The 15,668-nt window shown below is 37.4% G+C and overlaps 1 protein-coding gene across 4 annotated transcripts in view; it reads left to right on the forward strand.

Moving 5' to 3' along the window:
- Positions 1 to 15,668, forward strand: part of ADAMTSL1 (ADAMTS like 1) — an 872,407-nt gene that overhangs the window by 647,844 nt on the left and 208,895 nt on the right. For 3 of the 4 annotated variants that reach the window (XM_072841474.1, XM_072841477.1, XM_072841476.1), the window contains 2 exons: positions 10,571 to 10,621; positions 15,145 to 15,349. In XM_072841474.1, coding sequence (XP_072697575.1) covers positions 10,571 to 10,621; positions 15,145 to 15,349 — 256 coding nt within the window. The remainder of the gene's footprint in view (positions 1 to 10,570; positions 10,622 to 15,144; positions 15,350 to 15,668) is intronic. The other variant, XM_072841475.1, reaches the window with a different exon arrangement.

Below are 15,668 nucleotides of genomic sequence, written 5' to 3' on the forward strand. Positions count from 1 at the left end.
TTGAAAGCAAACTCCCTTTCACATGGCTAAGTTTATTGCCTGTCAAGGCTGGGAAGTACCATGGACAGCAAAAAGTGCACTAAATAATTAGTCTGTAGCCTTAGATTTATTATCTTACCTTTCTGGACCTCAGTTTTCTCACCCACAAATTGGGGATGAGAGGGTTGTTTGTTGCATTAAGTTAGTGGTTTTCAGACTTTGCCTACAGAACCTGTTATTCCACAGAGTTGCTTCACTGAATTTCATTTAATATATTTTGAAGTGTTTTTAAACAATAACTCACTAGAAGTTTATATACTGAAACACATTAAAATAATTTTAACTTATTCAGGCTCAGTTAAATTGGAAGAATTGTTGTAACAGTTGTAAAAATGTTATATCACCAAAGTAACTACTCTTTGCCCTCATCCTTGAATTCTTCAACATGTCAACATAACTGAAAAATAAGCATCCTAAAATTGCAGGGTGAGCTATAGAAACTGCCACCATTACCAACTGTTTCTCTGTGATAATAGGAATTCTGTCATTGCTACACATCTAAAACCAAAACAAACAGAATAACCTGGCTGTGGTGACCATTCTCCATAATCCTTGATATCCAATTTTTTTCTGCCTACCAAAATAGCCTCATTGTGTGCACTAATTTACTTTCTAATAACTAAATGTTTACAGTTGAACTAGTGAAATAAATGACATTATTTAGTCATTTCACTCACTGACAAGACCCACTGGTTCACATGGTTGTGGTTTGGTTCATTGAAGCTAGAGAGATTGTTGGCATCTAGCTCATGTCTTCAAAGTAATTTTTATGTTTTTTCGGCCTTTTTTTCTGATGCTTAAATGCTAACTAAGAAATGTCAATGAGTTAAAAGCCTATAATGAAGACAATAAACCTCACTAATAATCTCCAGTGCCCACAGGTAACCAGTTTAATGATTTTGCTATATTTCTTTCTAGTCTTGTCTATAGTCTATATAGATGAGATCATACTGTGAGCAATGGACACTTGTAATTCAGTGATTTAGCATTCTTGGTTTCCACTATTCTAAACGAAGCCTGAATATCCATGACATGTAGTAATTTGACATTTTGCTGAGGCAAGAATATGAGTCCCTTGTACTAGTAGACCAACATTTCAGCCTACCTGGCTGCCAGAAGTTCCATCCCAAGAGAGTTTCTGTTGCTCTCTGCTGGTGTCTTTTATGCAGTCATTTTTATGAAGTGGTAAAATACTTTGTTTCCTAGCCAAAAGTGGGCTTGAAAAGGAAGCCAAAACTTAACACTTATAATGGAAGGAAAGAGAAAGTGAAGTTAAAAATTTAATGGCTTTTAGCTAAAATTGAGAATGTTTCTCATTGGTGACCCAGAGCTATGACATCACGAATCCCATCATATGCTCTCTCCAGTGTTCTGATGGCAGTCCCCACTTGGGCACTCCCAGAAGTTTAGAGGCATACCCCTCCTATAAGTCAGGGATCTACTGCATGATTAATTGGTTTTCCACTGTGTTCATTTAACCCTATCACCCTTGTAGCTAAAACATTTAGAATAAAATAAAATGTAAAACCTTCTCTCATGCCTGCCATGCCATAATCATGACTTCCGTCTCACACCACGGAGAAATTTTTTTGATCCCTTTTTCGCTGTTGTTTGTGCAATGCTTTGTATGATCTTTGCCTCTCAGGTGAAGGGTAAGATCCATCATGTGGCAAGAAAGCCTCCAAATGTATGCCTATGGTTCAGCAACAACTAAAAAGGCATAGTTTTAGTTCAGCTAATAAGCACCTAATATTTCCAGAGTAGCTTTAAATGTAAACTATGCTACATTTGGCCTTATATATCTCAGTCTCTGAGACTGGAATGACGGTTAATGCTGTCTGGGGGAAATTGTGCAAGACATTGTTTGTGAGAAGATCAGAGAACCACCTTGCAGACTTTTTCTGGCATGAATCTCCAGTTTTCCCTCCAAGGCAGTAATGAAGGGGGCTTAAATTGGCAAGGGTTGGAAAAGTGAAAAAAGCTCTCACTCATCACACTATCATGGTCACAATCATTAGCAAACAAATCCTCTTCTAGCCAAAACTGCATCCAGATTCCCCCCTTCCCTCAAGGAATTCAGAGCAACAGTCCTGAGCAAATGCCCAAACTTGTATGCCTGGAGCGGCAGGGCTTGGTGAGTTCCAGTGGATGATTTTGTCCAGCTCCATTTAATTTGACAGAAAATTGCCTAAGTCATCCCTGGCTGTGATCCAAATTGTGAACAAAATCTCAGATTGAATCTTAATGCAACTTGAAACAAATAACCTGCATCGTGAGAGCCATTATGTGTAGTAGGCATGGAAAAACCTGGTCACACTAACTTGGTGACTAACTAGTTCAATGGCAGTACAGCCTGGTGGTTAGGAGGGGAGCTTTGGAGCAAAGAGGCCAGCTTGGGAATCTGGTTGTACTAGTCCTACAGCTGTGTTCTAGTTGAGTAGCCTTTGGCCAGTTCCTTGTTCTCAATGAGTCTCGGTTTTTTATCCTGTGAAGTGAGGAAAATAACAGTACTTGCCTCACAGAGTCATCATGAGAAGTAATCATGAGGAGTAAATGCCCTGATACATTTAAAGAGCTTAGCAGAATGTCGGACACATGATAAGCACTCAAGAATGTTAGTTGCTATAGCTATTATGACTAAGATCATGATTATGATAATATTGATGTTACCTCAGAGATAAATTGCTAAAGTTTCCAGAAACCAGCTTTCTCCTCCATGAAAGAAAAAGATGGGACCCCAGAATTCTGTATGAGCCTAGAAGTAGAGTTTGCTGTTAACAGAAAGAGACACAAATTCCTAAAAAATATCTTCATCAAAGTAAATCACATGTATCAGATTTTTAAAATACAACAACCATGAGAAATTAAGGTAATTAGCATCTCCATAAATTGCAGTGTGCAGTTGCCTAATAATCCCCACATAACCAACTGGGAGACATTGCCATTTAATTTAGATGGGATTAATGCCATGTCTCTAAAAAAGGAGAACTCAAAGTAAGGACTAGAAAATGCTTGCTTCATTAGCAATTAAAGTATAATGAAATGTTTTCCTAATCTTGGAAGTCTTTTTATTTTGGTATAAGAGGTAAGTGATTTAGAAAAGCAACAACTTCCTCTTAATCAACCTCATTTGAATACATTGCTCTGAGAAGCTAATGAGTAAGCAATAAGTAAGATTACTATAAAACCCCATGTCCATTTTCATTTATTATCTATAAGAAGGAAAAAAAGCAGAGTTCTGGTTCTTCTTAGGATGTATGATCATACCCTTCCTAAGTTTACAGTCATGCCACACACACACACACACACACACACACACACATCATCATCATCATCATCATCATCATCATCAGATAATCAGCTGTCACTCTGTTATTGGGGCAATTCAATCCTTCTACCAAACCAGCTCATTACTATTAATAACGATAATCACTTTTTATATTACATCTCACACATTTTAAAAGTGTAATTATTTATGCAATTCTCTTAATTAGCTTGTGAGTTAATGGAAGAGGTATTATCATCTCTTCCATTTTAACCTCAATCTATCATTTAGGCTTACTAGCTAGTAACTGCTTTACTTAGCTTCTTTTGACTCAAGTTTTGCCATTTGTAAAATGAGTATAATATTCCTGTAAGAGAGTAGCTGCAAGGATTAAATGAGATAATACACATAAAGCTCTCAGCAAAGTGCCAAGCACTCAACAAAAGTCAGCTATCATTATCAAACTGAGAGCCAAACCTATAAAATGACTTGCCCAACCTTACTTCTTTATGAAGTTATAAAGTGCTTTTACATCCATTATCTCAATTCAGTTTTATAATCCCTGGGAGGTTAGCAGGACAGAGATTACTATCTATATTTCCAGATAAATAAACTGAGGCCTAAAGAGGTTGAAGGATCTGCTCCAGATTAAATTGTGCAAAAGAAAGCTGGGTTGTAAATCTAAGTGCTTTTAGTTCCAGGGTTACCTCCATTTCTATGTAAACTCAGTGACCCAATTCATGTCATGGATACCTTGTTCTTCATGATGCCTTTAGCACCCCATAATATTTGATTTAAGTCCAACATAGACCCCCACAACCAGTACAGAACTGACAACCACATCAATGCAATGTTTGGTCCTCTGCATCTTTAAAATGACTACACACTCAAGTTAAGAAAGCCTCTTTTATATAAGCATAAATACGGATGTTTACTCAATCCAAACAGTGACCCATCACTTCGGGAAAGTAGAGGAAGAGTAAACAAAGCCCAAGGAAATATTAGTCCCACTTACTTAAAAGCAGTTCAGAAATTGCATTCATTAGTATCAATTATTTCAAAAATATTAACCACAGAAATATCAATGTGAGGAAATATTAATATATGGGGTCAAATAATCAACAACTCTCCAGTGGTTTTATAGCAAAAAATGAATCTGTGCCTTAAAATGTTTTCAAGTCCTGGATGATGAAACAGGATTCTTTTGGTCTGGTTCCAAAAAGTCAATGAATGTTGCCTAGTAGGTGCTGTGGTTTACAAAATAATTGTGACCTATTTACAGAATAGTTTCTCATTTGCTGGATCCCATCTTGCTTAGGGGAACCCACGGTCCTTTAAGAAGTCACCAAATTATCAGAGTAGGAAAGATTTTGAGATGATCACCTAGTTCAGTAGTTTTCAATGTGTGGTCCATAGAGCTGCAAGTTCTGCCTTCAGCAGTAACTAGAAAGAAGACAAGTGAGATAGAGCTCCATGAGATGAGTTTCCAGGCCCCTACTGTAACTTCATCTTAAAATTCCTGATTTCAGCTGATACTTAGATGTGGTTGAAGTTCAAATGTGAAGCACTCAAGATCGCATAGAAAGAGAGAAAGAGTGACAGGGAGGAGAACTGTCTATCCAGCTCCTAGCTCCCCAGGGGGTGTTTCCTTATTATACCATGACCTTTTGTGCTCTACCACTCAAGAAAAAGTGAAAGCTTGAGTCTTTTCCAACTTTAGTTACATTTCTCCTGCCCCATCCAAAACTTAGGAAAAGATTGGCTTCTGTTGCCCCAGAGCTGTCAAGAGGAGATGAAATACTCTCTTCTGTGCCAGAGCTCCTTCCACCACCCACAATTTCATTCATTTTTCTTAATTGATTGACCAACTTGTACCAGGTCCAATGCTTGGTACCATGGCAAAGGCAAAGAAAAATCAACTAGCATCTGGCCCCAACACTGCCAGAGACTTGCAGAGTTACAGAGCATCATGATATCTGAAAGACACACAAGTCAGGAAAGAGAAGATCTTTTCAAGCTGTCATGGCTATTTCTGGGAGATAACCAGTGGAAGAGATGCAGAGGTAAGCCAAGCAGGCTAGAAGCACAAGTGTCATTAAGCTGTCATCTCTCCGTCTCAGTTGGCCCAATCACCTCTGTTACCAGAGTAGCCTTCCTTAACTGCCAACTCCACTCCCTCCCAAATTTATCTGCCTCCTCACACAGATGGCAGAGCTAGAGGAGGGCAAGGAGTGGGACTCAAAATGTGCAGTGAGTGACAGTCTGCTTGGGAGTTTCTTTGACCTTGTTTGGTTTATTTGCTTTGATTCTGGATGGTACTGCTTGTCTGTGTGTCTACATACCAATAGCATAACTTCATTGAGTGAATATACATGAAATGCCTCTGCCTAGAGCATGGTGTTAAGAGATCCAGTAGAGAACTGATATGGATCCTGTCCCATGGTATTAAACTAAAGAAAACTTAAACATAATTAGAATTTAGTAGATAGTTAAAAGTGATGAGCGGAGTTAGTGCAATGGATGTTTGGAAGAAGAAGAGAGAATTTCTGGCCTGAGGGAAATTAAAAGACAGGCTTTAGAAGAGATAGCACTTGACTAAGAAATTCCACTGGGCATCATGGAACCACTTAAGACTTTTGAGCTGGGAAGTAAAATATTGGTTACTGTGATGGCAAGGAGCAAGTTGGGTTGGAGGAGGCCATGCCTGCAGGCAGAGAGAGATCTGTTAGCTGACCACTGCAAAAGGAACAAAACTTGTATCACAAGGAAATGTCCTTGGCAGACCTCATAACTGGCAGAGCTGTGTGCAAGTAGGAAGCATGGGATCGAGAAGCAACATAGATGTCCCAGAGTGTCTAGCCTGGGTGGCTGGGAGGAATGTTGTGTTCTGAACACTAACAGTGATCACCGTTTTCAGGGGAAGATAATGAACTATCTGGACACATTGAGCTTGACAAAGCTAGAACATGTCCAGCTGTCAGGAAGTCAGCAATGAGGCTCTGCAGCTCAGGAGAAGAGGCAAGATGTCATTAGAGACTCACAGAAAGGGACCCTTAACACTATGAGAAGGACTTGTTGTGGTTCATTTCCATTATAAAAGGAACCCAGAACTCCACAAATTAGGCTCTTATAGAGTTAGTTCTTTTTTTCGTATATTTTTTTATTGGAGTTCGATTTGCCAACATATAGCATAATACCCAGTGCTCATCCCATCAAGTGCCCCACTCAGTGCCTGTCACCCAGTCACCCCATCCCCCCACCCACCTCCCCTTCCACTATCCCTTGTTTGTTTCCCAGAGTTAGGAGTCTATTAGGATTTTTCTTGGAGAGAGAGATTTACTAAACAGTATGAGTCTGAATAGGGATTGATCTTAAAGCCATTTAAAGTCAGGGATATTGTTCTAAAGTAGCTTCTGAGGTTATTTCAGAACAGATTCCATAATCTTTAAGCGACACCTGGGATTTGAGGTGATGGCCTCATTTCATCCATTTATATCGTATTTTTAAATGTTCCTGTCTTATACTTTCCCAGGTTCATATTTTGTCTTGCATGACTATTCTAATTCCTGTAATTATACATTGTGCAAAACTCAGAAAACAGAAAAATGTAAAAATACAAAGGCAAACACCAGGAACTAACAACTGTCTTTGGTCTTTTCCTAACATATTTCTGTGTACATATGTATGTGTAAATATATATAAATAAATATATGTATTTATAAACATACATAAAATATGCAAATAAATGTACATATAAATAAATATATAAATACATATGTATTGACACAGACACATGTATATGAACAATGAAAATGATTATGTAGATTAATGAATACATGAAGTTTCTTAGTATTGTGGCTCACATGACATGTGAACTACTTTGCATTGAGTTTTTTCACTTGACATTACATTTGAACATTTTTATGTCATTAAAAATGGTTCAAAAGGCTTCATGTTTATGACCACATAATATTTCATTACATGAGCCTATCTTAACATTGAGGCATTCTCCTACAGGTGTGTACTGTGAGAGAATGAGGTACTGTCTTTTTTCTCCTTACAGCACTTGAGTCCAGAATGACCTCATCCTCATCTCTCATTTTCTCCCCACAATCTCTGATGTTGGGGAGTCCAATGGAGTCTGGTCACTGCCCAGTGTAAGAAGTACATTAAGTGATCAGAATAGTTAAGGCAATGGAGAATGGGTGGTTTTACCCCAAACCAACTTTTTTTTTTTTTACATCTTCCCTTGTGATCATTTTTAAAAATTATTTTTGCCTCCTTCACCACTCCCCACGTCATGTCTGAATGCATGCATAGGCACATACACACATACACAGAGACACACACAAACCAGGGCCTAACCATGGGAAGAGCTTCTTAAAGTGCCTAAATGGCATCCTTTTCATCATTCTTCAATATGTACATTTTCCCTAAGAAAAAGACCAAGTGTCTTAAAGGTAAGCAATAGGAAGTTACACTTAGGCCAGAGTGCCTACCCTCCTGTGACAGTGTGGTGAAAGACCAGGGCCATGGCATGAACCCCTAGAGAGAGCAGAGCTCATGCACATGAGCATGCATTAATAAGACTGGACAGAGCACCATTGTTTTGATATCTCTGTTTTCACAGGTGCCATAGAATGATTTTATGAGTCTTCACCATGACCCATGCCATAGAAAGACAAATATAGCTATAGTTTTGCTGAATCCAGGTTTAGAGATCCTTGTGCAAACAAAAACACAATTTCAAAATCAGTCCAAAGCAAAGCCCAACATCTTGAACTGTATACACCCCCTGTTATTCTCCTTCTCTTCTAGCCTGTTTTCTTCAATATCAGTACCTCCATTTTAAATATCATCAGCTGATAAATCAATTGGCAGATATTCACAAGATTGAGGATAATAAATCATAGTATAACATTTTTCAGAAGAGAAGATAAACTATTTTTTATTTAGAAGGTGGTGTAAAAAAAAAAAAAGGTGGTGTAGGCATGAGTAAAAATACTAGGGTTAGCTCAGGTATAACTGCAAAGTCAATTTCAATGATTCGATGTATATCCAAAGTTACTAGAAGAACTTTGGAAGGTTGAATTCTTTAAAAATATAGCTCTTTTTAAAAAGAAGATTCCCGTGGGACACCTAGGTGGCTCAGTGGTTGAGCGTCTCCCTTCAGCTCAGGGTGTGATCCCGGGGTCCTGAGATTGAGTCCCACATCAGACTCCCCACAGGTAGCCTGCTTCTCCCTCTGCTTATGTCTCTGCCTCTTCCTCTGTCTCTCATGAATAAATAAATAAATCATTAAAAAATAAAATTTAAAAATTCTCTTAATTACTAGACATAAGAATTATTGGAAAGAGATCATATGATTATAATAAAAGACAGGATTAGTCTTTCACATTCAATTTTTCTGTCAGAAGAAGGCAAGAAAGAAGAGGAAGTTTCTTTTCCAACTTGAAAAAACAGGGAGAAAAATTTAATGTTAGAATTCACACCATTTTTCTGTTAGAGCTGTGGAATTCTGACCCTCCTGAAAAGGCAGCATCCAGTTTCATGAATATTGTTATTTTAGGATAATACACATCCATATTCAGTGAAAACTTAGCCATGCAAATGAGTATGAAAACTTTAATCATATAGATAAATATAGAGCATTTAGTCATGTAAGATAAACAAGTGAATTAGTACGCCAATGATTGTCTCTCCTGGGAACAAATCTTTCAGAGCTTTGTTTCCCATTATCTTTTAAAGTTAACTTCTCTCGTGTATCCTCTTACCTTTCAATAATTTCTTCAGAAACTACCTTCTTTATCACTCCCTCTTTCCTCCTTATTAATGATGATCTATAGTCAGTGCTGCTTTTTATCTGATCCATAGTATACCAAGCTCACCCATTTTACCCAAAAGTTTTGATTTGCTAGCCATCTAAACGGAATGCATTATGTCCTCCTATATCAGAGAATGAGATTAAAACTGAAGCCTTAATGTATTTATTTAAATATAAATATCAGCATTTATAGTGAATGTGGATATATAAATATACACGCATCTATCTATCCCAGGGATACATAGAGAATAAATGAGTTCCTTCAGTATTCAAAAGAGAGACTTCCTATCATTTGTCAGTTGCAGAATAAGTATCTTCTGCTCAGGCCCTACCATATTCTGTCCTGGGGCGACAGCTGTGTATCAAGCTTTCTCTGTCTCCCACTCTTGATGGAGAGTCTATTACACTAGCCCTTTTATCTGAGACCAATTATTCATAAATCTTCTACAAGCCAGGGGACTGTGCAAGAAAATCTTGCCAATTGGAAGCTTTAGTTGAAATCAGTGGAGTAGATTTAGTATAGTTTGTTAGAGTCTGTAAGGCCTCTGGGGACTTTCAAATAGCCTATAATATCATTTCTTATGTATCCTTTAGCCATATGGCCTATAATGTCATTTCTTATGGCTCCTCTAGGCTCTATCTCTGAATCTCACATGTTTCCCAGGGCACTAGGAGCACCAACAACAGGGCACTAGTACACCAACAACAGTCATGGCCATCACAACCACCACTGTAATAGCAGTTAACACAATATTACATTTTTATGACCACAAAAACAATTTTTTGTATTTTTTAATCTATTTTAACTGCTCTACCTTTATTTTGGTAGGAAACTTGCTTTTGTTGCTAGTTGCCTACTATATCTGCTAGTTCTCCCTCCGTTTATAACAATAGTTCAGTGACTGCTTTCCAGATACAAACTAAAATCTTTAGATATGCTAAGAGAAGAAACCTATTTGCTAAGGTACTTTACAGAGTTGTGTCAATTCCCAGGTACATAGTCTTAATACATAGCTCTCTCTTTCATCAGGAGTGAGACAGTAACTGTAATTGCTTGCTAAGCATCTGGAAGGAACATTAATAATGATGATAATAATGACCTCATAGGATGTATAATTTGGTGGATTAAAGAACATTTACAAGCTTATTGTGTCATAGTTAATGATGAAGTGCCAAGTTTTCTTGCCACCACCCTTTCCAGTGGTATTTCCTGCTTGGATCAGAGAACTAATTATAGTAAATGGTGCCCTTGCGAAGAACTTGCCCCATCCTCAAGTATACCCTAGTATAAAGATACTGAACTGTTTTAGTGTTGTTTTCAGAGACAATTTATTAATGTTGTTTTGCATTTGTCTAACAAAATTTGTATAATGTAATCATTTAGTGTTTATTTTATTGTGTGTACCTTCTACTCAGAGGGTTGGCATTATTGTTCCTAACAGTGACGGATACAAGCAGATCATGCCTTATGACCTCTACCATCCCCTTCCTCGGTACGTAAATCAACCATCCTGATGCTAGAATTAGTAAATCAGCCTTCTGCTTCTTTTATATATATATGTAGATATAGATTGTGTATTTTTCTGTAAAAGTAAGATGGTAGACAGTATATTTTGCAACCCATCCTGAGCTCTGCTTTTGAATAATACTGGACTGCTCAGACTGTAAGTTTGTCATTCAAAAACCACTTTAAGATAGGATCCTATTACACTGAAGAAGAGGATGCAGTAATTCACTCTGATTAGATACAGTGTATGGGTTATGTTGTGTCTTTCTTTCACTCCCTTTGTCCTTTTGTTTCTCTGCAATTGAACTCTAATCATTAAAGCCCTGTTGCTAACTGTTAAGCAAACACTGCCTGAAGTACTATCGCAGTACTGCAAATGTGGGATTCCAGATGTGGTATTACTCGGCATAGGGGCTTCAAATATCTTCTTTGTGTTCCAAAGAAATTATAATTTGTACAAATGTACAAAAAGGCAATGTTTTCCTATCCTTATTGTCCCTATAATTGTTCAGGGACATTTTTTTTCCCCAAAACATCAAATTCCATATACTGTGTTGCTTTTGTAAAGTACAGTCTTTTTTTTAACTAGAAAAAAAAAAGAAATTGACAGATGAACTTTTAAAAGAACTTGTTCCCTTTATTAATATATTCATAAGAAAACTGGAGAGGCTGAAAAATACGCTAGCTACTAAGTGTATGGTCTGCCACATTGAAAACAGCTCCTCAGACAGCAGAAAGTAGAATCGGGCTTGACTAGGAGAAGACTCTGCTCTGTCCTCTTTGCTCACTTGGACTCTAGGGCATCAGCTGCTATTTAGAACCTAGAGTTTCAATCAGATCACAAATGGTGCGAATAATCCATGGTAGTTTTCTGAATCTCAAACCAAACAAATCCCAGAAAATAATTTTATTCTGAACTGCAAAATAAAACAAAGTTTGATGGAAAATCTCCAAATACTTCATGAAATGGAATCCAAATAGAAGCCCTTGAGGTCACTGAGTTCAGTTCCCAGAGATGCTTCCCTGTCCTATTCCTTCCCAGCCATCACACCCATACGCCCTACAATTATACACATATATATTTACACAAACATGCATATATGTGTATTTAGTGCATATGTCTTCCCACATGGGTGTACACATAGACAGATAGTTAGACAATACATGTACGCCAGTGCAAGCTGTCACCCAGCCTCTACGTAAATACTTCCATTGACTAGTAGAGAATTTGCTTTTCACCATGCCAATGGTAGCATGTAGAGAGGGGCATTGGATTTATATTCCATATAGCTGTTTAAGGGTTTTTTTAAAAGTTCTTCCACTATGGGATTACCTCATTAGTCAGCTCCCTCCCACTTTTCTATGACTATATTGATAAAGATGATAAATGACTTTAGAATGCTACTGATCTATCATTTGATCCAGAACCAAACTTATATAATAAATTCTTCTTTAAAAAATGGAATGAAAATATAAAAAGATTAAATTAACTGAACCAAGATTTCATTCAATTTCAGTTTCTGTATCTGTAAAATAAGTATCCATAGGACACACACATCTGTTTGTGTGAAGCCCATATATTTTACAATAAAAGCAAAGTTGGGTGTCAGGGCTGAGCAACTCAAGTTTATGTTTTTCTTGTAATAGTACTCCTAAGTTTCTTTCATATCTATGATCTCTCTTGTTTATATTTCTCTGGTATGACTAATGCCTATCTTAGGATAAACTTCATTTATTATATGTTCTAATTTCCCCCAAATGCCAGAAGCCCCATATTCTCAAAGGCAGATTGAAATAAGCCTCCTTAATGTTATCCCATATACACATTGGCGTTGGCCTGTCCATGCATGACGATGGAAAAGGACAATCACAAATAAATAGACTACATTTCATCCTCCTTACACTTCTGTTACTGAGCTAATTCTAAAGCTAAAGATTCTGCTTACTTGATAAAGTCTTAGTATGAAAGCGATTTCTACAAATATGTTTTTACAAGAAGAATTGAATCTCAAAAATGACCCATAGTTAAGAACTGAGGCTCAAAATGATTCTCAGATGGCAGCTACCTTCTGATCAAGGCAGAAGGCTTTACATATTGAAATTATTTCAATAGGCTTTAGACCATAAGTGTAGATACAAAGCACAGTTAATGAATTTTTAGATTATTTTTCTTGCTTTCAGTCTCAGACTGGAACACATACCTGAACCTAATATAAGAATGTCATCTGATGAATTATCTTTAATTCAGAATTAATTTATACAAATTTTCCACATCACTCTTAATTTTCACAATCTCTTAAATACTGTGTTTAAAAATTTTTAATTAAAAATTTAAATTTAAAAAATGAAAAGCCATCAGAGTTAAAATATGTGCTGTATGAACTCATTTTTTATTCTTCCAAGGAAAGGATTCTTGGATATGTTTTTTTTTTCCCCTAAGCACTTACCTGGTCCTTGTTTTAAGATATTCTAACTGATGCTTTTTTCTCAGCTTTTATTATACTTTCTTTAAAGCATTCAGACATATTTTGCCTTGAAATTCCACATAACCCTATTATTATGTCAAGATTCACACAATAATTTTTCACATATAGAACTATAGTGGTATGATGGGCCCATACTATAAATTCTTAGAATAATATTAGCATCATTTGTCTTTCTGTGATCACTGACATTGAAAAGGATACTTATTACTGTTTGTCAAATTATACCACGGGTCAGGACCAAGTGTTGAGACAGAAATTAATCACTCTTTCTTTAGAAGGGTCAAGTTTAGGGACATTAGAGTACCAATTAGAAAGTGTGCTCTTTTTAGAGCATCTTAATGTTCTAAGAGATTAAATATACATTCAGAAACATATTCCCACTTCACTGTCAGATCAAATCTAATGTGAATATGTACTTACATATTCAGCCCAATTTCAATTCTGAATCAGACCCCTTATCCATATCCAGAGGGAAGCTCTCCAGAGATCTACATGGAGATAAATGAGAATTGGTCTTACCCTTTTGGAAGAGAGACCCTCTACAGAGCTACTTCGTTCTCTTGAAAGGGATCATAAAGTCTCCTACAGGCTAAACAGAAAAACCTCAGTTTCCCCATAATACCATTTTCTTTTGCATCTCCTGGGGAAACATGCATAGGAAAATATTGTACTTGGCAGCATGTTTAGGCTGTTGGCAGTAGAGATAACAATTGTTGCCTAGACTCAAACAGTGCAGAGAAAATGTGGAGGGAAATCCTCTATTAACTGGGAAACACACATTATCCAGCCTCATGCAGAAGAGAAGTCAGGTTCCCAATGTACATAAAATCCTACTTATAGAATAATTGATGTCTCCACGGTATGCCTATGCAATATTTTTACATTTAACTTTCAAGTAGATCGACTTGGTGACATTTTGTTTATCTCTCATTAAAATTATATCTCTCCTAATTCTAAGAGAAATCTTAAAGTTTCTTAGCAATTCTCATCAACAAGCAGAATATATGTAAGAAAGACAAGCTTGGTCTGAATGTTTCAATTTTTAAAAATTCTGCATTCTCTAAATCAGCAGAAGGAGAAAAGAGAATCAGGCAAAGATCTCTCTCTACATCCGGTTCCCAATGCTTCAGAGCTGTGTAGGGATCTAAAAAATCAATGGAATTCTCTTAAATGTTATTGATAATATTGTAATTTTTTCTCTTACTTAATCCTGTCTTTAGATTCCAATGCCATCAGCCTTCCAACCTGAACCAAACTTTCTTCCCAAATCCAACAGTGCTTTATTTGGAGAATGCTAACTGCCAGTAACCCTCAAACGATAGGGAAAAAGAAGATAATGCCTCACATTTTTACTTCTGCTGCTTAGTGTAATGATGGCATAGTTTGAACATCAGAGTTATGCTAAATCTGTATAGTCCCAAATTGTACTGAATCCACTATAGAAGCAAGGAAGAGAGAGTATTTGACTTACCTTGATCTATCTTGAGCTTCTCATATTAAAGTATCTAGAAGCTAAGTAATAAAGTATTGAATTGAAAATAGGAAATACCAGCCTAGGTGCAAACTATTAGTGTTAACTGAATAACCAGTTTTAGTCTTGACAAAGATATTTAATGGGATTTAGTAAGTATATATGACATATATATGCAGAATATATATTTATGAAATATAAAGTAACAAATATTATACAGAGAATACATATTCAAACTATAGGGAGAAGGACGAACAGCCCCTCTTCTGAGTAGGTTACAGACAGCACGGATAGCCCTGTGGACAGGTCTCAAAACAGTAATTTCTTACATTTGTGTAGAGCTTCAGGGTTTACAGAGAACTTTTGCCAACATTGAACACTTTACTGTTGCTCATCAGATTTTAGGCATTAGGTGGCTTTCGGATCTCTTGGCCAGAACCTCTCAGAACCTGATTGCCCCAATAGGCACTGGGAATGGGGTTGGTCGGAAAGGTCACTGAGGAGGTTTGGCAATGTGCATGTCCGCCCTGATGACTCCCCTTGCTTCTGTAGGTGGGAGGCCACCCCGTGGACCGCGTGCTCCTCCTCGTGTGGGGGGGGCATCCAGAGCCGGGCAGTTTCCTGTGTGGAGGAGGACATCCAGGGGCATGTCACCTCAGTGGAAGAGTGGAAATGCATGTACACCCCTAAGATGCCCATCGTGCAGCCCTGCAACATTTTTGACTGTCCTAAATGGCTGGCACAGGAGTGGTCTCCGGTAACTGTGCCCTCTTTCTTTGTTCGTTAGGAGAGTAAGTCCACTCTTCCCTCTCATCATCATGACCCCACCAGCTACTCTGTGCAGCTTCCCACTTATCTTGAGGTGTCTAGAAGCCTACCAGTTTAGCTTCTGACGTAGGCTTGCCCCAAAAACAGCATAGCCAAAAGTAAATGAGTAAATATATATAACTTATTCAAGTTACTGCAAGAAGCCTCTATCACTTATGACATTCCTTCAAGTGGCAGAGAGAGGCAAATGACTGATCTTGAATCTCTAGAAGATGCTCTGATGATAGACCACAGATTGGTTTTATTTT

Source organism: Canis lupus, chromosome 10, assembly GCF_048164855.1.
Source record: "Canis lupus baileyi chromosome 10, mCanLup2.hap1, whole genome shotgun sequence".
NCBI classification, from domain to species: Eukaryota; Metazoa; Chordata; class Mammalia; order Carnivora; family Canidae; genus Canis; species Canis lupus.